The sequence below is a fragment of the Phyllopteryx taeniolatus genome, chromosome 19 (assembly GCF_024500385.1).
Source record: "Phyllopteryx taeniolatus isolate TA_2022b chromosome 19, UOR_Ptae_1.2, whole genome shotgun sequence".
Lineage (NCBI taxonomy): Eukaryota > Metazoa > Chordata > Actinopteri > Syngnathiformes > Syngnathidae > Phyllopteryx > Phyllopteryx taeniolatus.
In genome coordinates this window covers 17,370,234-17,395,129 of record NC_084520.1, presented here as the reverse complement: position 1 = coordinate 17,395,129, position 24,896 = coordinate 17,370,234, and the positions used below count along the sequence as shown (strand labels likewise).

The window sequence follows — 24,896 nt, the reverse complement described above, 5'->3', positions numbered from 1 at the left end:
TAGGGTTTGTGGAAGACATTTTCTAATGGATACTTGATGTATAAAATGGTTTGTCTTTTGAGTAATTTAGCTAAACATACAAGCTAGCCTGCTAGATAACGTCGGCCGCCACCCACCGGTTGTCGCCGGTGATGCAGGCGGCGCAGGTGCCGGTGGGCTCCTCGCTCTGCTCGTAGTAGCGGGCGTCCACGTGCGCCTCCTCGGCCTTCTTCTTCAGGATCTCGCCGAAGCGGTCGGTGCCGATGCAACCGAAGAAGGTCGCCACCTTGTGGGGCTTCTGGATCATCCACTGGGGCGGGCAAAAAAAAAAAAAAAAACAACAGCAGCATTAACACGGAAATTGGAGCGTTTACCCAGCAAAACATGCAGCTTGTGATGTGTTCAAGGGCCATCATAAACAAGACGACTGGCGTGTGCCCACAAAGGCGCTGTTGTCATTGGAGAGCTCCTGGCTTAAAAGCAGGTTCATGTCCTTATTTACACGAGTGGGATAATTCAAGGCCTCATCCTCGCTTACACAAACACTAACTCTGTTTGTACCTGAATGCACTCAGTAAAGTTTTTTTTTTTTTTTTTTACACTAACTGTGTTACATTTTCTTCATTAGCTGAAGATGCAAAATATGTAGAATGAGATATGTCGAAGTCTCACGAGATTTGATGAAGTCTCACAACATTTATTGGTCTCCTGAAATCTCATGAGATTTGTATTAATCTCATGGGATTTTGCCAAAGTTTCAGGAGATATGCTGAAGTATTGTGACATTTGTTGAGTCATACTGTACATGATTTGCTCACTGACATCTGTGATGATTGAACTTTTTGAATTCTCCAAATTGAGCAGTGAATGCATTTTTATTCCGATTCATATTTTGAAATGTTTGTGGTGTTTCTGAATGATCTTTAACTGGCATGACAGGGCAGGCCGACAGAGTGTCATTTCCACTCACGCTTAAGTCTATTAGGCCAACGCCATCCATTCACCCATAAACATGAACGCGCAAATTGGCGGCGAAAGCCAACAGAAGTGCACTCCTCTTCTTCTTCTTCTTCTTCTTCTTTTTCTTCTTCTAACCTTCTTTGCTGCGGGCGCTTCGCACTTATCAAGGTCAGCGGCTCGGGTACACGTCAGGTCCAATCTGATTCTCCCGTCGCCGTGATGAGCTCCTGAGCCCCCCCCCCCCCCCCCCCCCCCCCCACACCCCCGTCCAAGGTTAGGCTGTAAATAACGACGTGTGCCCACCACTCAGGTGGGAATACATGACGGGCGCACGGACGTCCGCCCACCCCTGTCCCTCTGATGACAGCATGGTGAATCACGGCAGCGGCCTTCTTCTCCTCCTCATCATCATCATCACCCTCCTCTTATTCCTCTCTCTCTCTCTCTCTCTCTCTCTCTCTCTATGACCCTCGGCTGTACTCTCGCTGCCAACTCAGCTTGTCATTTTGCAGGGTCGTTAACAGGCACACATACACTAACATGCGCATGAGTGCACGGTGCACCCACGCAGAGAAAAAGCCTGACAAACACACACGCATAAGATTCAAAACACCTCTGCTTTATGCCAGAAGCTGCCTTCCTACACTAATAAACACAAAGCGGCAATAGATAAGAAGAAATTGTCGGAAAAGATACATGTACATTTCCATCCTGGAGACGATCCATCTCCATTCACAGATTCGGTGTGATAATGTTGCTTTTAGGGTTGCAACATTTCTCTGGGCATATTCCATATTGTAAACTTTCTATTGGAATTAACTGGGAATTGGGGGTAATTTCATGGAAAAGTAGTACATGAATAGAAATATGTTGTTTTGTCTTTTCTCGAGCCAACCTTCGGTTTGATAAATTCCTGCTTTATTCCCGTTTATTCCCATAAATGCCTGTCAATTCATACAGAAAGTTTGCAACTTTGAACATTGCTGTAATTTTGCAACCCTAACTCTGTATCAATTCACTGACAAATTCACTTCGTCTGGACCAATCAGAGCTGTCGTGTGTGCATACTTTAGACTACCAGGCCAAAAGGCACCTCCAGCGTCCTCAGGCTACTCTAGGTTGGATTTTATTAACAAATTGACACTTACAAGGTAAAGGAATTCCTCCACCCACAACGCAAAGCCCAAAAGCAGTTTTTTGGGGCGAATGATCCAAGTGGTCTTACCACTGTTTCCCAAACTATATTGAGCCGAGGCACATATTTTACATTTGGAAAAAATGGACGGCACGCCACCGAACAAAAATGTCCCGTGTATACACTGAAATAATGATGTTGTCTCAATTTACTAACAATTTGACATCCCGAGTGTGAAATGTGCACCTGTTTATTTGAACACAAAGATATTACTGTGTTGTATGAATGGCAACATGTGGATAGACACACACACACACGTTAATAGTACCTTCTGCCGTTTATTGGAAGAGCATTTATTTGTTCTGCCTGTCACTATACACCACCGGCATAGATAGATGGGCAAGGATACGTTATTTGTCGTGAATCAATAATAATTTTCACAGCACTTAAGTGAAATCGGACGATTTCCCGCACTAACGCACTGAGGCGCTGTGGTTGGGAATCACTGGCTTAAAGTGTAACAACATTCAAGAGTATTTAGCCTGTTTGCGCATGACTGGTTAGCTAAAGCCACAACATACAAGCACCTTTTACGAACAATCTGCGTACACGGCGCCCCCGCAACTCGAAATTCATCGGCGATGAAGCCGCCTGGATGAGCGCTGGCCCGTTCCCGACCGGGGCGCTGCGCCATAATTGGGGTCGTGACCCGAGCATGAATACCCAGGAAGCAAGGTTGGGCGACATGATGGCACATAAACTGGGAATGGTGAGGGATTGTCTGCTGGGGGGGAGTGGACATCCAATACTGTAGCAGAGAAGGAAGTCGGTCGGGGTTGAACCGATTCATCGACTTTACTACTTCGCATCGGTGTTTTAACGTTTGATGTCGACTAATCGCTAATGACGTTTTGGGCGGCTGGTCGTCCAATTGGACAATACACAGAGGACGTTCGCCGAAGTATGTCATTTAAAAAAAAAAATAAAAAAAAAAAACATCTCGCAGCACTTTCCATGGCAGCAGCCGCCCATTGCCGAATGAATGTGAGCCTCTGTAAAGCAATTTCGGCACCGTGATGGTGTAGCTAAAGCGTTATGCAAGTGCAATGTATTTATTATTTACCATGCAAAATAGATAGCTCTATTTACGATACCCTAAATGTCCCATTTTTTTTCCACTTCACGGCTAGGTCTGCTAACTCCCACGATGGACTGGGGTTCGCTGCATATATTTTTGGTGCCATTTTTGTTTGGTGGTGAGATTTTTCTAAATGTAAAAGATGCACATGTGCCTTGACTCAATGAAGGTTGTGGAACAATGCTTTTAGCTATTCTGTTGCATTTGTATGTAGATGACGCCATAATGGTTCTCGCTCCCCCCCTCCTCCCTGGGGTCAATGTGTTCGCGAGTTGTCGGGAATCATTTCTGCGCTATTAATGATGCAATTCTGATGAAATGAAGCTCTAGCGGGGAGGTTGACAGAAGACTCGCAAACAAAGCGGCGCCTTCTGGAAGTAGCCAGGAAGGCCCGGCGGGCGCCTCGCCAAGCTTCCAATCTAGAGTTTGATGTTTAAAAAAAAAAACAAAACAAAAAAAAAAAACAAAGGAAAAAGTTTCCATTCACCAGGAGCATGGTCTTGAGAAGACTTACATCCGCTTACATTCGTTACAGAAGGGAAGTCCACATTTTCCACGTAATGAAAAAGGACCATTTACAGTCTTCAATGAGGCTCACGTGCAAGTTTTGGAGTTTGGGAGGAAGCCGGGGCACGCGGAGAAAATCCACGCGAGGATGAGGGCAACATGTAAACGTGCAGATTCGAACCCCCGACCTCAGAACTCTGAAGCCGATGTGCTAACCACTTGCCCGCCGTGCCGCTGAAGTTAAACATATTTAAAATAAAGTGTCCAAAAAAAAGTTAGGAGTATTAATGTGATATCTAAATGGTACAATTTAAAAAATGTCTGCAATACCAAAACATTTGAAATAATGTGCTATCAAATTCATTGACTTTGGCAATCCCTGGGTACCCGGATGCAAATGATGAAGTAGTTCTTTGTTTAAGGGTTAGCCTGAGCTGCTTTTAACTGCGACGTTCAAAACAAAAGGAGGAGCAAACGCCATCTCGGTCGGCCCTTTTCTATGAAGTGCGAGCGGATGGGGGCTGACGTCGACGAGCTCTGGCAGCTTCCATTTTCCGGGCATCAGAGAGACCGGCCTGAGGATTTTACAGTCCATCAGGTAACTCGCGGGGACCGGAGAAGAGAGCCCCCGAGACTTCTGATCAACAACTCCAATCCGTTCAATTTCATGCGCTGTTAGCCATGTTGGGGATGCTCGCATTCCAGATTGCAAGTGTTGCATTTTAGGCTCCGTGTTTAGCGGCCAGGGTCTAAGACGTTAGAATCCTGGTGCTCCTGGTCTTGGTTTATTAGCAAGTGTCCGAGTCTTTAAAGTCCCGGTGCTCACGGTCTTGCTCTGTGCTCCTTTGGACACCAATGGGGCGACTTTCCTGGTCTTGCTTTAAGGCTGACCTGGAAATAAGGGTGACGTCACGGTGAAAAGATCTATACGCGCCTCTCTGATCCGGCCAAGCGGTCCAGACCCAGAACGAAACACCTGAATTTTTTTTTTTTCTTGACCGTATGTAGCTCGCTTGCGCTCCAGCAACACCACTAAAAGACTAGCCAGGCGGGCGGGAGCAGAATTGTAAATGATCAACACGATACTGAGCCGATTATCAGACAAAGGCTTGGATAAGCCACTCTCTCCCTTTCATTTCAGTCTTCTCTGCAATCAACACTCAAAGGGCCAATCCAGGCTGGATAGCGGAGATCCTCATTGTTGAGATCCCCACCAGCCGACACACCGGCAATGCACTGACGCAAGATTCTCACTTTAGTTTCGCAGCAATTGTGACACTTTAGGCTGCCATTGATGCTTACCTGTCAAACCACGGCTCAGTTTCTGTTACTATACCAACGACAACGCACAACCTTTATTTTCATTCCATTCCCCTAAAACGCTTAAGCATTTAGAGGATAAACAAAATGCGTTCCAACTGCAGCAACCAATAGAATATTGATGGATACATCTAGTTATTTTTCATCCACCCCACCCCAAAATAAAATGATACTTTATTCCGTTGTTTTATTTCGTTTGTTGTCCTTTATTATTTAAAGGCACTACTGTACTTTGTTTTGTATTTTTCAAAAAATTGTTCTGATTAATTACCAAATTCAAGGAATGGTTAACATTTTAAATGTCTCCAAAACATGAAACAAATTCACTTTTGCAAAATGTGAAACAAATCTATTATTTTTTTTAGTTACGTTTTACATATTTCTTTATGATGTCACATTGTATTCCTTTTTAATGTATATATAATTTTTTTATATATTTTTTTATATTTTTTTTAGATATTTTTTTTTATATATACTCAAAGGAATGCAGTGGAACAGCAATTGATCAACTTCTTCCTTTTTTTCCATATAGAACAATTAAAAGAATGATTTTGACATTTTTTTAATTGATGAAATGTTAGTAAAAATTTGTGAATAAAAAATGAATAAGTGACAGTATCCATCCATCCATCCATTTTCTGAGCCGCTTCTCCTCACTAGGGTCGCGGGCGTGCTGGAGCCTATCCCAGCTGTCATCGGGCAGGAGGCGGGGTACACCCTGAACCGGTTGCCAGCCAATCGCAGGGCACATAGGAACAAACAACCATTCGCGCTCACAGTCATGCCTACGGGCAATTTAGAGTCTCCAATGAATGCATGTTTTTGGGATGTGGGAGGAAACCGGAGTACCCGGAGAAAACCCACGCAGGCACGGGGAGAACATGCAAACTCCACACAGGCGGGGCCGGGGATTGAACCCGGGTCCTCAGTACTGTGAGGCTGACGCTCTAACCAGTCGGCCACCGTGACAGTAATTTAGTAAAATTGTATCTATTTTTAAATGGTGTTTACATATTTTTGAATACTGCTTCTGCTTTCATTTTGAATTCAGGGTTGTTTATTGTGCTCTTCTATTCATCTGTTTATCTCAAAGCTTCATTTCCTTATCATCAAACAGAGCCAAGGGGTGAATCAGGGTGCATTTCACTGCACGTTGCAAGTAGATAACGACACATGGGACAAATAAAAGGATGGTAGGCTTCTTTTCGCATACATAATGAGGGCGGTGGATGGGCAGCGGGGTTGCTTAGCGATCAAAAATGTGCATTTGCGGGGATCGCGAATCGCCATTTGCAAACTCACCCAACAGCATAATGCAAGCACGGTGGTAAACGTCTCAAGAGGACGCAGAGAAAGGTTCCGATCGTGATTGGCACTGGAGTCATTTGTGATATATTGATTGTATTTTAAAAATATATATATGAAAGTACAGTGGTACCATGACTTACGAGTGCCCGAAGTTGTTGCGGAGGTCATTTGTAATGCCGGGCATGTGGGCAAGGAGACCCACAGCCGCCGATGCGCACGGACGCGCTTGAATTGAACGGACACAAAACAATCAAACGCAAATACAAAATGAAAACACTCGCAAGGAGCTGCTGTAGGCCACCGCTGACGCCAGCAAACTTACTCCAGCTCCTGATGTTGCTCACCAAGCACAAATCCGGCACACGAATACCACAGTAAGCACTCATTATACATAAATCAGTTTATTTCGTTCCATTCTTCTTTTATTGTTTGTATATAAAACAGTGCTACTTTGCTTAATGAAACGACATTTTCTTTGCTCTCTGCTCACCATCCATACCACCACCTGCCCGCTCCGTTCCAGCAGTTTTATTAACCTCTTCGTTCGCAAAGTCCAAACTACTTTTGGTTGAGCTTTTCAATTTTCTGCCCAAGCTAAAAGGAACACTGCAATAAAAGAAGAAAAAAATAATCACTTTATTTATCCCAATATCATCGTTTTTAAAGGTTAGAGAGGAATATTGTACATGTGGGTTGCACCTCTTTTTTGCCAGTGTGCTAGCATAGAATGTATTATACAGTACAGTTTGTTGTCAATTTATTTGCATTTGCTTTTCTTTTGCTTTGATTTTCTCTGCTGTCTGCTGCCAGGTTGGCATTGAAAATTAGAATCTGCTCTCAATTGGATAAATAAATCTATACGATTTTTTTGTTTTTTTTAAAGGAGTGGATTAATGGCATTTTTATTATTTTGATGGGAAAATGGACTTGATATGAGTAAGCTGAGTTTACAAGCTTTGTCACGGAATTTTTTTTTAAGTTTTCACGGTACGGCTGTTATACGGTTATCACAGAGTCAAAAACGTATTTGAACTGCTATTAGGAAAGTAGTAATTGCTATTTTCACAGGCTGAGAAGCGGCGACATACGCAACCGGCATCCTCGCACTTTCGAAATCAAATCTGCTATTTTGAAGGGTAATATTGTAAGAGGAGTTTGAAATGAAACTCAAGTGATTTAAATAATTAACAAATGCAAAAAATAAGAAATCCACTGTACACGCAAATCACTATAGCAAGCGGTCCCGGCATCCAACGTTTGGGCGCAGACAAGCGAGTGCGTGGGAAGGCCGTTAATCCAGGCGAGCGACGAGCAGACAAAAACATCTGCACTCCCCATCTTGACCTTTAATAGCGTCTGCACCTTGACTGAAAAGGCCACTTTTACGCTTCACTTTTTGACAAGTGGGACGCTCGGCTTTGGACACGAGTGGTCCCCCGGGTCCCAGGTTAAAAAAAAAAAAAAAAAAGAAAAGAAAAAATTGAAATAAAAAAAAAAAAAAAAACACCCCGCTATCGAGTTACGGGCGTCTCTTTATGTCCTCTGCAGACTTCCGCGGATGGAAATATCAACAACGAGCTTCTCTGCTTACGATTGTCTGCACAGGTAAGCAGAAAGAGGAGAGAAAAAAAAAAAAAGAAGCTCTTAGCTGCCGTCTGACCTTGAGAAGGACGCCGTTCAATCAGCCAGCTCTCTCTTTGCCGTAAAAGGGTCCATCATTGCGCTATCACAGCGCCTAACCTGCTACTTGTACGTTTATTCAATTCATTAAACAGGGGAGCATACGTACGCTACTCTTTAATAGATGCGCAAATAATCCTGTCACTTTGAAATATACGCTGTAAAGTGAATTCGGAGATTGGTGTCTCAACACGATACGTTGGAAGATAATGCTGAAAACGTGCAAAGACTGAGAACTATGTAGTACTGAATTGTGGAGATACAGTGATTAAACAGTTTTCTCAATTTCACAATTTGTGGGGCGTGGCTAAAATGGGGCCCAGTGACGTATCTCTCCCGCGCTATACAAGAACTCGAGTGCCTTTGTTCACATCAGTTGAACGCGTGGACGGGTGCTTCAGTGGGCGTGGCCGCTCGGGAGCGAGCGCCTCGTCGTCGCGCATTTTGTAAAAACAAAACAAATCTATTTGTTTCACATTTTGTAATTTCAAAAATGTAAATTGGGTCCACATTTTTACAATCGTGGTTAGTTCTTGGTTCTCAAATGCAAATGGTCAAGTTTTTTGCGTTTACGTGTCCCAGCCAGTTCCTGGAGGTTCGAGACCAGTCAGATTAAAGCACGGTTTCCATTTCATGCATTCTCTCGCTTATCCATAAAGTATTTTTGTATGTTTTCCCGACAGCAAGAGGCTAAAAGAGCGCCGGCGTCGCATCGTGACACGTCGAAAAACGTTGTATTTATCGCTCCGATTACATTCCGGATTCCTTTTTGTCCGGTGCCGGCGCACCAGACAACGCCACCGGAGCCATCCATCATTCCCAGCCCCCGACCCCCCCGCCCCGCATGTGAGCCGCCAGTGATAAATTAGCCGCCGCGCCGTCTACCGTGAAGAATAAGCCAGTTGATACCAAACCATAAAGAACGAATTTGTATCATCACTTCAAGCGGATAATAAACGGCAAGATGCGATATTACAAGAATGTGATGTCATTCTGCTCTCGTTAACGCGCCGCTGGACTCCCCCGGTAAATCACCGCATTTGAGCAAAACAAATGGAACAACAGCTTTACATCCGTGAGAGGGTCAGTCCATCATTGGGTAAATAATGACAAACGTCATCTTTACGATGGCAGCGAGAATGGGTAGAGTAGCTTCGGGAGTCACACCGCCTGGTGAAGACGCCATTTTGAAATACAAAGCCAACAAACAAATATTTCACCTTCAAATCGAGCTTCAGAGCCCTAAAACAGACTGCACCGGTGTAGAAGGGAATGCCGCAATAGCGACCTTTTTTTTTTTAAATAAATGTACACACAGAAATGAATAATCATAATTATAATAGATACAAAATAAAAAAATGATGGAGACCTTACATATTTTGGACAGTTGTTATTTCAAATTCTTTATTTGGTTCACATTTTTTAAATCAATTTTATTTATTTATTTATTTTATTTTTTTATAAATCATTCGCCTTATGTTTTTTAATGAAAAAAAACAATTGCAGACTTATTTTACACTTCGCATTTTAGGGAAAACACTTTTGTAAATTAAAAAAAGGTAAATTTGAGCAATAAATTACACTTGTCTCACATTTGCTATTATTTTAAGACAATTGTCGACCTGGTTCCCCATTTTTTAAAATTTCAAAACATCTGAACACTTAAAACGTGAAAAAAATAAAATAAAAATTAAGAAAATCGCCTCCAGGCCCCGCCTCTTAAAGGCACACTCATGTACACAGAAACTACAATAAATAAACGTGTTGAAAGTGTGTGTGAGAGAAAAATACCTAAAAAAAAAAACGTTTTGTTCGTTTTTTTTCTTCGACCTCTATCGCAGCTGACCGCAGGTGAGCGTGGAACGTCGTATCCCGCGAGATGAACGTGGCTTCGCTGTCAAGATAAAAGGAAACGTGAAGATTTTGGATTGCGTTTTCCGACCTCTCCGCCAAATTTGTCGAACGTCCGCCGCGTTGTCAATGAAGACCTCCCCGGCAGAGGTAACAAGCGTGTCAGCTAACTTGTCGCTTCCCCCTTCCCACAAAGACCTTCTTATTTCCAGCCATTTCTCACAGAGCTCACCACTTGAGTCGGTTCCAATCAACACAGTAATACGATATCCCGCTACAGGTGGACATTTCTCGGGAGGGGAACCCCCGTTCTGTTCCGCCAGATGATGCGGGGGCCCTTCTGCCCGGAGGATCGTCAACGTTTTTCCCTGCCGCGAATGGCTCGAAACATAAATTCAGACGCCGCTATAAATCAAGATCTAGATTTTCAGCCGGCCGCGCTTTCCCGGGAAGGGCTGCAATAACAATGTCATCCGACTCGGCCCGGTTGCCATTAATGCGCTTGGCCTCCGTCCACGCGGCCGATTCGGGCCCCGCGTGTCGTGTGTGTTTTACAAAACCCGACAAGAGCGATGGAAACGTTACTGACCTATTTAACGCTTGGCACGTTCGAGGAAGACGAGAGCATTTTCAAACGCTCCCTGAAAAACGGGCGCCGCTTGCCAGATATAACACCCGTCGAGCCAATGATCTTAATGCTGCGACTTTGTAGACAGCCAGAAGAAGACAATGCGCTCCAGTTAAATGGAACCCGAGTGAATAATGTGATAGCTATTTAGATTATCGCTCCCCGCACCGGCGAGGCCGTCAATTTGATCTCATTCATGTGTATTCGCCCGTTCGAACGAGCGCTGGAAAACTTCAAAAACGCCGCGCAGGGCCAAGACCGATTCATGACTGCGGAAGCGCTTTGCGAACTTCAACTACAACAGGAGACTTCCACGAAGGCCGGACAATTCTACACTTTGAGTCGGTAGAGTCATAATCTTATAAACTTCCACCTGCGCCTCCCCACCCCATAATTTAGCACTTTAAATTAGGTCATTTGTGAACAAATATGAAATTGTCCATATTTGGACATACAAGGTTTCCACCCGACAGCGACGATGCGCTTCCCTTAAACCATAACCTGGCACCTAACCTAATCGAACCACTTAACATTAAACACTAACTTTCCCTCAAACTGTCTCACTACATTTGAACCGTAACCAGAATCACCATCCCGCCCCTAACCCCCAACCGCAACCTTAATCCCTACTCAACTGAAACCTTCAACCTGCAACGTACCCTTAAGCTAACCACAAACTCGCTAGTGGTACGTGGGCTCCCTCTTGTTGTACACGAATGAACTGCCCAAGTACAGTTCAGTTGCATTTCATTTTTTCAGTACAGTTGTTTTATTTTATATATTTGCAAAAAAAACTAACCCAACTCTTAGAACTGTATTACCCTTAAACCTCCAAGTGAAACCTGACCCCTGACCTCATCGAGCGTCCCCATAAGACCTTAGCCTAACCTCGACCCCTAACGGCCACGATGCCCTTGGCGGAGATGAAAACAATACAAATTGTCGCTCGGCCAATTCATTGCAGCAAAATACAGGAAGAGGCTGTTTTCAGCGGGCACTTATTTTTTTCCATTATTTTTCTTCTTGCTGCGGCGCCTCCTGTTGGCTTTGGCAGCTGGACGGCGACTCGTTGGCCGAGGCAACACGGGGCCCGCAACTCTTAAAGAGAAAAACCGGGGTCGAGCCGCTGCAGCGCGGGAGTATCCGCTCCAAGTTTTGCGGAAATCTATCCTAAAAGGTCAATAAACGTCGGCGGGAGGATGACGGAGTACGCGCGTGCGATGGGAGTGGAGTCCAAGACAACAAATCGCCCGTGGGTGCGATCACGGCTCAAGAGTAACGACCGCGCTCCGAGCGGCGGTTAAGCGTTACGAGCGAGGCTCATTTCCTGGAAAATGTAGTCAGTCACACAGCTGCGCTCAACTCAAATATTTGTGAGACGTGCTCAAAAGCTCATTTTAACAAATACGCCTCGACTCACGGACTTTTATGATCGCAGACGAGCAACATTGGAATGCATATAAAAATACATTGGTGGAAAGACAAAGGTCATTTAGCAAAAATGTCCTTCCAAGTAATAATACAGCGGTGCCTTGAGATACAAGTTCAATTTGTTTGTAACACTCGTATTGCAAATCATCTTTCCCCATTGGATCGAATGGAAATGCCATTAAGCCATCCCGGCCTCCCCCACAAACATTTTTTTGTTTGTTTTTTCATAAGGAAAATACCACCATATAATATTGCATTTTTAAAAATTTATGGTCATAAATACCAGAATTAAAAATAATGGAAAACATTTCCAGGGGCAGTATAATCCAGTCATGCACACAAAAATTAAGTTTCGCACTTACTCTAAGTGACTAAGTCAACTGCATAATATTAGTGGTTTTATGCAGAGGATCAAGAATTTATACCTGTGAATAGTTGCATTTTCTATCTACATGTGTATTACAACACCAGGACTATTGACGCTACCCGTTAGCCTATCTATGGCGTTTTACATGATGCGTGAGCATTAAGCGAGCAGAAGGGAAAGTTGTGAGGTCCTTTTAAATACACGTGTAATTCTATTTGTTTAGTTTCGTTTGACAGTAAACCTCGACTGAGAGTGAGTTCATTTGAGATCGCTCGTATCTCAAAGATTTGCTTGCAAGTTCAAGCAATTAAATAAATGAATAACAATTGGCCAAATGACTCGCATGCCAGAAAACTTTTAACTTAGCAGTAAACAGGCACACGGAATTAACTTCTTTTTTTTTTTTTGCATGGGAATTTTTCTTTTTTTAATTAAAATTTTACTCTCTTGTACTGTATCAACTGTAAAATGTTGTAAAAAATAATAATAAAATTCAGATTCTGTATTTTACCTATGTGACGCACTGAGAGAAGTGCTAAACACTAGCTAACCACTCACTTTTGTGTTTCAAGCATTTAAACTCAATACGCTAAATGTGCACATTTCATTGGCTGTAAGTGGTCTCATTTACAGGTTTCTTTTTTCATGACTATTATTATTATCATTATTCTTTAGAATAGTGCACCATGATCCACCTCATTGCTATAAATCTCCAAGTATGTCATGCATATGAAGACGCATACCGATGCATCGCATTTTTGTATTTTTATTGAGTTCAACTCCTTATGAACATTGCACTTGACATAGTAAAAATCATTTGATTGGCTACTACGACAGCGCACTGTCGAAGTCGCCGCTTTCTCCGACGGTCACTGTACACGAAGACGACTTGCTAATTGCGGAAAATGGCCCCCGGTGCGTTTCTTTTCTTTCGCCGAGAGCCGTCGGGCAAAATCGCAAACAGCTGCCAGCCGCGGCACTGCACAAACGCCAAAGCGGCACTTTGTGACTGGCACGGGGAAGTTACACCCACTTAGCAATAACATGTTTGGCTGCGGCGGGGGAGGCCAGACGCCACGCACCGATCACATCACTCAAAAGAAGCAAAATAAAAACTCCAGGAAAGCGATAATTCATCGTCTGAGGTCAACGTGCTGCTGATAAATACTGATGAGATGGAGCATTGACAAATGTCATCGGTGCTTTTACAGCATCATTTATATTGTTTATTCATTCCTTCCATTCTGTACATTCATTCATATGGTGTTGCACGGGTTATTGCTGTTGATCGTTCGCAGACCCGCTTTACCACATTTTTTCAAAAATCATTTCATTTTTTAAACAGTACAGTGAACCCCTGCATAATCACGGTCCGGCATTTGAGCATTGTTTTTGGGAATCTATCCTCCATTATTCGCTGACAAACTCACCGACTCCCTGTTTTTGTGCTAAGGCCAAAAAAAATAATAGTAGTTGCTTTGACACCATCCGGTAGCCTTATGGTGCTCAAGTGAGTTGAGGAGTTTCATTCAAAACCTCAGGACTCAGAACTCTGTCTCGGCAGAAAATCAGGTGACTCGGACTCGGGTGCAAAAAAATATGATCGAGACGTCCCTGATGCAAAGTATAAAAATATTGCTTTGGTGCCATCTTGTGGCATCTTCAGGCTAACGACCTATGTGGAAGTGAGTGGAGAAGCTTTATGTCGTCAGGCCATAGCTTTGTCTAATGTTTAAAAAAAAAAAAAAAAAAAAAGTACACTGCTGCCATCTTGAGGCATCCATAGAGCATTGCGTCAAACGTGGCAGATTTTCGCAGACATGGATATTGTAGTACTGTCCTCAATCACAGTATTGTTGTGACTACACAAATATTGCAGTGTTACTCAGTGATTTCACCACGCAGTAGAACATACTGAATCGAAGCGCTTCTCATTCAAGCAGAACTAGCGCAAGCTTCGCAGTGATCTTCAAACGGCCGAACCCCGACCCTCGTCGTTCTCCGTCTGCGAAAAGCGAGCAGCTCCGCAAACCGCCCACTTCCCCGACTTCTAAACGTGTGCTATTTTCATAGCGTAATAGTCGCCGTGACAAAATTCATTATGCTCAAAGGTCTGTTAGCTCTCGGAGTGTTCTGTTTATGTACAGCACGTTAGCGCCATATGGAGCCACGCGCGGGGAAACAGTCCACGCTGGCCACAGATGGTGGCATGCAAACATGCTCACATACACATTTTGGTTTGGAAATCTTCTGGAATCTAAACGAGATATTACGAAATGTACAGAGACGCCGCAGTCCATTTTTGTATGGCTAATGTTGTATGATGAGCTACAAATGATATTCAAGTGTTTTAGGATCAGAGTTTCAAGTGTATTTAGGGCTTAAACCAATCTTTATTGAGCCTTGGCACATATTTTACATTGGGGGAAGAAAAAAAAACACCACCAAACAATCAACCACAAAGTGAGAACATGGCGCAGTGTACCACTAACCTATGCCAATGTAGTAGACAAGTCATGACTGCAGTAAATACCTGTATGAAAAACACTTTTAGGCCATAAATATAAAACAATCACAGGAAAAACTGCTAGGAGACTGGTACTTTGATTTAGAAGTTCAATTCGTTCCGTGAACAAGCTCATAACGCAACTTACTTGTACAGGAAATCAAATCGATATTCCCCATTGAAATAAACTGAAAGGCCTTTCTCAATAAAGTAAAATAACACTGTATTGGACAATGTAATGTATGGTAACATAAATGAACATGAAGATTATGTAAACACACACACACACACAATTCAACATTTGTGTGTTGATGTGCCTTGAGTTATAAGCTTGGTCACATAAATTCAACTTGTATGTTAAGGTAGATCTGTACACAGCTATTTGAAGAAAAAAAAACAACGTTAAAAACGCTGGTGTTTTGGGGGCGCTGTCATTTCGAGCCATTTCAATTGAGAAAATCGATTTGAGATACAATTACATTGAGTAACGAGCTCGGTCATGGAATATAATAAACTAGTAAATCGGGCGCGATCGATTATCGGCCAGCCCATTGACTAGGCCGATATTAGCTTTTTTCTTTTTTTAACACATTAACAGATTACAAAGACAAATGTCATTATGACATTCAAACAAACATTCCCCAAAAATCGTCAAGAATCTGGACAGAAAATGGCAGATTTTTCTATTTGTTGCTGGGCAAAATATTGCAAAAAAGCAAAATGTTCTTCATGCAATTCATATCTTTGTTGTTGTAAGTGTGAAGGATTTTTTTTAATTTGATTTGTTATTTATTTTTCAATTAGTCAGCCAATTAATGGTTTATCGGAATTTTATCCTGCCATATATGGGCATCGCCCTCAGAAAATCCATATAGTGGTAAGTGAAGGCACCACTGTGTAGACTTGCGGTCGCACCCCGGTGACCGCAGGGCGCTGAGGCCTCGCCCGGTGACGGAGCGTCCAGTTGTCTTCAATCGAAGGCTTTTAAGTGCGGAGTGAGGCGAGCTCATTACGCCGCGGTGATTCACCTCCCAGGAGCCGCGGCCGTTCGGCGGCGTGTTTACAGCGCACGTTTGTTTCTGTGGTAACATATCGAGCCGACGGGCCCGGCGAAGGCGACCCTCCCTTTCGCTCTTCCTCCACTCTCTGGATTTTGTATTTTTTTTTCCCTTCCGTCTTTTCACTCTCCCGCCCACTGGGTGCTGAAGAGGCTGTCACAGCGCTTGGCCTTTTGTTGTGGAGAGCCGAGCACAACGTGTCCTAGTTAAAGCGAGCGCCCCATCTGCCCCGCCATAATTACACAATTACGCCGGCAGGATCCGTCATTAGTTCCTTTGTGGCGGCCAATTTCGCTAAACACAAAAGACGGTCTTCAGGTTTTGTTTTTTCTTCCTTTCGCTACTCGGTCTGTTATCACCCTCCGGGAGCCGGGACTGATAGCTAGCGCGACAAGGGCCAACAAAATCCTCCTGACAATACTGACTGATGTGTGTAGCCCAGGGAACATTTAAAGCACAACTTTGGCTATACACCCTCATGTGAAACCTTAACCCTTGATTTAAACCCTGATTTGGAACTTGAACCCTACCTTTAAACCATGATTTGCAGACCGTGACCTTCGTTTGAAACCCTAACCCAGGCTTGAAGCCCAATTCGAAAGCCTAACTTTGGCTTGAAACCCTAACCCATGTTTGATACACTATACCAGGCTTCAAACCAGAACCCTAACTGTGGCTAGAAACCCTTATTTGAAGGTCTAAACCTGTTTTGAAACCCTAAACAGAGTTTAAAACGCTGACCTAGGTTTGAAAGTTCAATTTGAAACCCTAACCTTGGTTTGAAAGTCTAATTTCAAACCCTAAACCCGACTTAAGACTCTCATTTGCAACCCCAACCCTTGTTCGAAACACTTCAAACACTAACTAGAAACCCTAAGCCTGTCTTGAAAACTTAACACAGGTTCCAATTTGAAACCCTAACCTGTAAACAGTATACTGCAACTCTTCGTTCACTTTGCGTATACAGCGACTGTTCTGATTAGCGTCGCCGTCAAATCAGAAGACGAGGAAGGCGCCGCAGAGGCTTTTTGGCTGTGCAATTACTAAAAACTCTCACGGTGCTAAATTCAAACTCTAATTATGACATATTATCTTAATTGCCGGGGAGATGCGAATCAACATGAGGCAGGAGGAAACACGCGCTGGGAACCGAATCAGTCTGGTTTGACATGAGAGGCTGTCATAATCCTAGCCGGGAGCGCAGGCGACAATTACACCCGACAGACACCCTAATTGTCGTGCGCTCGTTTGCTTTTATTGTAGCCAACAAAGCTGCTGACAGCTCATCACCAGGCGCTAATCCCGCAGGCTGCGTGACGTCGGGATACGACATACCCAATGTACACGTTGTATTGTCACCACAACATTGGCAGATACACAATTACACTGCGTGTGTGTCATACCCATCACTCACATGCTTCAGATTTCAGCATTTTTCCTATTGGATAATAATGGGTATAGCAATAACCGCTTACCGTTTGACATTATCAACTGTACACACACGCTAACAACAGTGCAACGACACAACGACCAATTTACCCTGATTTAACAATTTTACTCTAACTGGAAATCCCAACCTTGTCTTGAAACCATAAACCAAGTTTGAAACCCTAACACAGGTTTCAAACATCATTTGCCTAAAAACACTAAACTCAAACCGTAAGCCTGAATTGAGATGCTAAACTGAAACACTAATCCCATCTGCAAACCTTCATTTGAAACCCAAACCTTGGTTTCAAACCCTCACCTTTCACATTTGAAAGAAAAGTGGCACCAATAAAAAGAAGCTAACCCGCATTAGAACAAAAAACAATCCAACATAAGAACAGCAAACAAGCCAACACTCCCCCATGACTTGGAAAACGCGTATGATTAAATTGGAGTCTTGTTGTTTTGAAATGAGAGTCGTTTACATCATCTGATCTTGATCTTGGAAGCAGACAAAGAAAAAGTCAAACACAGTTGCTTGCTGACAAACATCCCCATTTGACAGAAGTCATCTTAACTTTTCAAACCACTTTGCAATCGGGACCCGAATACGTCGTGACTTGCATACGATGTTGAGAAACGAGCAATTTGCTGGCTAATTTTGGAAGAGTCCGTTGGCCCCAAAAGGGACGATTCTCAAAATTGGAGCGGCTTCGCTTTGATAGAGCGGCTCCCATTTTTCCAGAGATTCTCCCAGCCGGCTAATTACAGCGTGTGGCGTGATAGACAGCTAGGAAACATCCATAAAATAAGATAGCGACTGCGGAACTGCGGTTACCGATGGACTCGTACGAGTTTTATGGGTCGATTTGTTGACAAAATGCGGCCTACCCTAAGAACCATTGAGGTCCCTTTCAGTTCTGGTAGTCAAGAACTTGCACGACAACTCAGATCATTCCCGGAAAAGCAAATCTGTTCCGGTTCTCACAGATGGATAATTATAGAATGTGGCATGCGGACGTTTCGGAAACATCCGATTTTTGACAGAAAATAAGAAGACTGTTTGACTTTGGCCAGTGGTTCCCAGTCTACTTCGCCTGAAAACACTGGAGTTCCCTTTTGGCCCTGGTCGTCAAGAGACATGACTACTCCAATCATTCCCGGAAAAGCGAATCTGTTCCAGTTCTCACGGATGGCTTATTACATTATGCGGCATGCAGACATTTAGAAAACATCCGATTCCTAACAAAAAATTAGATGAATGAATGACTTTTGGACAGAGTTCCCTCTCTACTTTAAGTTTTCCAGAGAGGACTTGTCAAGAAAAAACATCCTACCCTTACAGCTTTCGAGTTATTTTATGGCCTGCAAGCAAGACAACTGCGATCATTACCGTTAAAGAAAATGCGGTTCAGTGATCGACGCAATACTCTCAGAGTCGAGAATAACCTGATCTTGGCTATGTGTGAAGCTGTGACGGACTAGTCTATCATGAGAACCCTGGAGTTCCCCCTTGGACCCGGTAGTCTACAGCCCCTTTCAAACTGGTCATCTAATCTGTTTGTTTGTTTTTTGTGTTTTCCAGATCATTGTCTTGGATGTAAGATAGCAGGGTACCCATGCAGGATGGGATGTTGAAGTCGAACTTTTAGGCGCTGGCTTCAGTAATAACCTGATCTTGGGAATAGTGTTGGGACCATGGTTACAGGTACACTTTAAGTTTCAAGAGTGGATTTTTCGACAAAAACTGACCAAGTCTGAAAGCACTGAAGTTCCGTTTTGCTGTTTTGTAGTACCTTGTATATCAAGACAACTCTGATCTAGACTGATATTGGGCGTTGTGTCGAAACCATGATTACTGGGCTACTTTTAAGTTTTATGTGTGGATTTATCAACAACAAAAATGATTTATCCCGTGAACCCTGGAGTTCACTTTTTGGCCACAGACATGAAAGCTATGATCCATCCAGGAAAAGCTAAACCTGTTCAGGGGTGCTTTAGTACTCTCAGGGGCAAGGAAACCCTTTGGGAAAGACGTTGGGGTTGCAGGCCCTCCTTCATGTTTTCCATTTTTTGCCAAAATCGGACCTCGTCTGGGAACCCTGAAGTTCCCTTTTCACCTCAGACTCTACCAGCAATTCCCAGGTCCAAAAAAGATTTATTTACAACAATGAATGCGCCTTTGCCATGTCAGCGGCGTATAGTGACAAGCGCAACAATTAAATGCTCTTCCACTAGATGGCAGAAGGTACAATTACTCTGTGTATCCACCTGTTGACTTTCATACAACAGAAAAATAGCTTTGTGTTCAACGAAAAAGGCCCACATTTCATACTGGGTATGTCAATTTGTAAGTCAATTGAGACATCATCATCATTATTTCAGTGGATACACTTTTGACATTTTTGTTTGGTGGTGTGCTGTGATTTTATTTTTGAAATATAGGTTGGGCCAACTTTGCGTTGGGGGTGAAGGAGCTCCTTTATCTTTGAAGTGTCAATTTGTCAACAAACTGTAACCTTGCCCGAGAACCCCGGAGTGGCTTTCGGCCCGGTTGGTAGTCTGAAGCATACCGATACGACAGCTCTGATCAGTCCAGAAAAGCAAGCGCTGCTCAGGGAACACTTAAGTACTCTCGGGGGTGAGAATAACCTGATCTCGCTCGGTTATCAACATCCTAGCGTTTCTACGGTACGTTGTTTAACGCGATCAGTCCGTGCCCCAGTGACCTCGCCATCAATGCGTCGGGGGCAGAGGGTCTCAATATGGAGTCCAATATCTTGGGTGAGAGTGCTGTAACTTAATAGGCTTTGCTCAGCCATCAAGCGACTGCGCTATTTCCTGCGGCTGTTACAGGCCAAAGCACAAAAATAAACGTTCCTTTATTCAACGCTCAGGCGCAAAACACCCTCCACCACCACTATGTCCACCCACCCCCCTCGTTCCTTGTTGGGATGTCAATTACTGCAGACTGCTCGGCTCGCCCTCCCGTAAAAGTAAAAGGTTGGCACTTTTTGTGCAAAGGAGCCATTTGTTCAGGTGAAAAGGAAACTTGCATGGTAAGCAGAAGCCGGACAGTAGCGGGTGGGGGGGTACGGGGAGCAGAGGGGATCCCACATTAATCACACGGACCGTACAGTGCGAGCATGTTCGTCAAAGAACAATTGCCGAGGGGCTTTATGTACTGTCATGTACTCTTCCTATGAGGTAAAAGCGGGCAGCGGTGAAAGGGGATAATAGAGTAAGAGGATCATATTGAAATGTTTGCTGCTTCAACCTTTAACTTGGAGCTTAACCCTGACCTCGGATAGTAATCACAAGTTAATTGCCTGCTGATCTGAGCGAAGGGTGGGGGGCAGGATCTATGCGGCTAAACTGGAGTTGCCAATTGGGTTTCGTTTTCCTTGCGAGAACCGATACATGTGCGCAGTGTGCAACACGGCCAAAGAAAAGACACCGCAAGTAAGGTCAAGCAGTATGTGCTGTTAATGGAAACATTCGTTGACTGAAATGACTGCTTTGCTTTGTATTGTTTCTGCGTTCAATAAAAGTCTGCAATGCTTTTGTGAAAGTGATCTCAAATCCAAAGCGATGAAACTCCACAATCTACACGAATCTGTTAGTCGTTAGAGTGGTTTACAAACCTGAATTTCACAGACGAGCTGGGCGAGACCCTCTTCCACGCCGACCCGTTGAAAAAGATACTTGACGAATATATTCGGCGATGGCAGTAAACGGTTGGATTCCAGTTTACAAATAGAAACGTCCAACACAGTGAATGAGTATATTTACTTTTCGAGCCATTTTTGTCTGGTGGCGTGCCATGAACTTTATATAATGTAAAATATGTGCCTCATCTCAATTAAGGTTGGGAAACACCGAGTTAAGCCATGGAGGCCCCATGTTAATAATCTCACTAAAAAGCTGCCATCAACGCGCATTTCATCAGACCACATAATAAGCCCCTAGTCGTCCTTTTTCTGAGTTTATGTAAAAGCTTCAGAAAGAATAGAAGCAGCACATGCCCCCCCGCCCCCCCCGCCCCCCCACCGACAACCCTCCCACGGATCTGCTCAAGAAAGTCGCACGTCTTCCGAGTGTCAAGTCGCTAAGTTGAGCTGCTGCTGTTGCTGCCATAAACCCGGTGGGAGAGCTTGGAATAATCTCGCCGATGTTAATGACGCAATTTATATGTGAGGGCGAAGCACTGTTTTGGCAGAGTCTTTCCGACTCAGCGGGCCACCCTCACCCCCCCTCGCCCCCCTCCCCCCTCGAGATGGGAGAGCGGTGGCGGCGGCGTGGGCGGCGGATGTCAGGCGCACCGATAAGTGCCATTACTATTAGTGTCTGTCTGTCACCCTGCTGTAGATTTGTTTTCTCCTGAGGCGCATCACTTCCAATGTGCACTTACCTACACATTTTCCATCCCGGTTAGTCAGGTCTGAAACGACTCAAATCCAACGGTTGTTGCCGGTGTTTTTATTTGACAAACAAAACGGCAATTGATAAGTTGAACAGGCGCGGTGTGGTGTTCCAGACGCACCCCATGTCAGTTTTTCCATCCAACATTTAAATAAAAAAAAAACAACCAAAAAACAAACTCATTTTGGTTTCATTTATTGCCTGGCATGCCGCGACGACTCGCTAAACTTTTGAACTGGGGAGAGAGAGAGAAACGGTGACAGTAATTGCAGGCTGCACTTTGTTTCCTAAAGAGAAGGGGAAAAAACATGGTTTTAAACCCAAATATTTAAATGTTTTTCCCCCTCTTGTTGCTATGCGACACTATGAGAGAAATGTGCCAATAAATTCTACTGTCAGATACGCTCAGTAAAAAAAATTATTAATAAAAAAAATAATACAAAATCCATCATTCAGTAATCTTAACAAAAGTATTATGGAAGTAAATTGTAGCCTCGGCAAGAAATAAAAATAAATAAATTTAAAAAATGAAAAGAATTTAAAAAATGAAGTTGTCCAAACGGAACATATGTTAACAGTGGTTTTCCTACTGGGACAATTTTCTGTTAATAGGAAAAAAAATAATAATTCATGAACAGAGATGAAAATTGCAAGTGTCTGCTCGGTATGTTGGCAATGAACTCAACACACTTTACAACAAGCAGCAGTTTGGCCGCCGGTGAACAATTTTTTTTATTTATTGCCACTTCCAGTTGACGTTTACTGACAAACTGAACATAAAAAAAGAGAATTACACGTTGCACATTTCAAAACAATGGTATTACTTTGCCTTAAAGTCCACGACCTTAAAGCTTACAGATAATGGGAAACGCCATAGACGGGGTAACGAATAGCATCGGTATTCATTCACACCGGCACTGAATGGGAATTGACCCCACGCCGACTGTACTGAAGTGCAGCGAGTGTACCACTACACCAACAGTGACTCTTCCTAGGAAGTAATAAGGGTAAAGTCAACCAGAGCAATATTATGACTAGTCGTCATAATACTAAGACAAACATTCTGTGCCTGAAAGGAAAATGTCATCTTTACCAATACTCAGGAAGTTATAAATTAGATATATGGTTTTAATCTGTTTGGTTATTTTATTTTTTTTTCCAGTGAGCATGAGTGCATTTTCCATTTCAGTCACCAGAAAAGAAGCTACTGTTCTGTGTCAGAGTCGCATCCCGTAGCGTTATTTTCCATCTTATTCCTGCCTCTTGACACATTTTTGCTTCCCTGCCTGGTATCGTGGATGCCTTCTTACATTTGAGTGCACCTGCCTCTGCTGTTCCAGCACTTTCCGGGAACTCGGAGAAGGCGCCGCGTGATCGAGCTAACCGCTAAATCCCTCTCGTGATACCGACACAGAATCGTCGGCTCGTCAACTTTCGAAGATTTAACGTGAGGTGTTAGTACTCGTGCGGTACAGGTGGGAGGAAGACGTGCAGTGGTACCTTGCCTTACAAGTTGAATTCTGCCCAGCTCATAATTGTATATCAAATCAATATTGCCCAAGGGAATAGGGGAGCTTTGCCCACATGCGAGAGCATTCCAATACCTTAATTGCAGCAATCATTGTCAACAGCCTCTCCAAATATCTGCACACTCCCTTATTATGGGCCGTTTCCACTTCCAATTGTTCCTGGACAATCGCGCCATGTTTCTGCGGCTCAATAAAAAACAAAGTCTCAAAACCCAATACAGGATCACACTTTTTCTTATTCACTGCATCGATCGATGTGCGGTACTTAAGTGTGTCATGTGTCGCTGACTGTATATTTCTTTTTTTTTGCGATGGTCCACTTTAGTCGCTTTCGTCCGTGTCGGTCGAAGCTGCTGTAATTGAAAGACGTGCGAGGGCTTTAATTAGCCCCTTAGCAAAGCTGCTGCTAACGTTTCTACGGCTACGTGATCAAGGCGCAGGAAGACCTGAGACACTAATACCGAATGTCCAGTCACAAGGAATGTCTGTCCTAACAAGAGGCATTAGGTGTAAGGAACAGTAAAAACGGCTAATGGCCTCTTTTAGTGGGGAAAGCTCGTCCTACGCTGGTGGCTGGCAACACAAAAGCTCCACTCTTTCTCCTTTGCTGGTCCCCTTCTCCTTCGCTAAGTGGTACCAGGCGTCGGAATTTCTTCATTTAGCCCGCCGCTGCTCTTTATTTATTTAACGGAATGAGCTTTAAAAGCCAAACATTAGGTCATGGCATATTTTCGCCCGGAGAAATAAGTCAATGAGACATCAAACCTCGTATTTCCTTAAGCGGAGCGACTTTTTTCAAAAAGTCAAATGATGCAGTGTGGGATTGTTCTGGTTTTTAAATCAAACTTTCAACAGTGTGGCGCACATGCGTTTCCAATTTAGGAGCTCCAAAGCCTGGGCCCCCATTCGCCCCTTCTGCAATTGACCAGGTCTGAGGAAATGTTAAACAGGCATCATAACCATAACAGAGATGGCAGGCTTTTCCCCCCACCACCTCTTCTTCTTTCCAAACGGTAATTAAGATGTCGCTGCAAATATATGATACGGACTGCAAAGGCTGCGGAAAATCGGAATCAATCAAGAAAAGCCTAATCAGTTGGTGACACATTAACAGCGCCACCAAAGTAATTTGTCTCTTTGTTGAAAGTCTGTTTTGCAAATGAGGCAACGATGCTGACTTGTTCGGATTGTAATGAAAACAAACAATTTGCACGAGCGAACTCGGCGGTAGGACGCAGTTCCACGGCAGAGGCAATAACTCTGAAACGCGGGGGCCCCGAGGAGCTGTTGCAGGACTTTGATGTTCTGTCCAAATGAATCGACTGCGTTTCTTGATCCAGACAAACGCCGCCCCCAACCTCTAGACCCCCCCGTGTCAACGGCCTCCCACTCCCAATTCTGTCACCTACCGGAACGGCATTGCACAGTTAAGAAGGTCACCGTTTTCCCCAGGAACGTAGTAAACTAGAGTTGTTAGCCGCTTCAGAGGCTCTTTGATGTGCTCGGCTCGGCTTTGTTACTTTACAGCCCTCCTGCCATCCAGGAGGTGAGCCTTCAAGGCGTTTGGTAGAAGCCTGGGAAACAGCAAAGAGCTACCGCCCACAAGCTCGCAACTTCCGAGAGCCGAACAAAATACGAGGTTAGGGGTA

General features: G+C 43.8%; 1 protein-coding gene across 3 annotated transcripts in view; it reads right to left on the bottom strand.

Annotated features, from left to right (window-relative positions):
• The window catches only part of LOC133469209 (adenosine kinase-like), a 97,468-nt gene that overhangs the window by 54,629 nt on the left and 17,943 nt on the right, over positions 1–24,896 (bottom strand). For all 3 annotated transcript variants that reach the window (XM_061756000.1, XM_061755998.1, XM_061755999.1), the window contains exon 5: positions 117–289. In XM_061756000.1, coding sequence (XP_061611984.1) covers positions 117–289 — 173 coding nt within the window. The remainder of the gene's footprint in view (positions 1–116; positions 290–24,896) is intronic.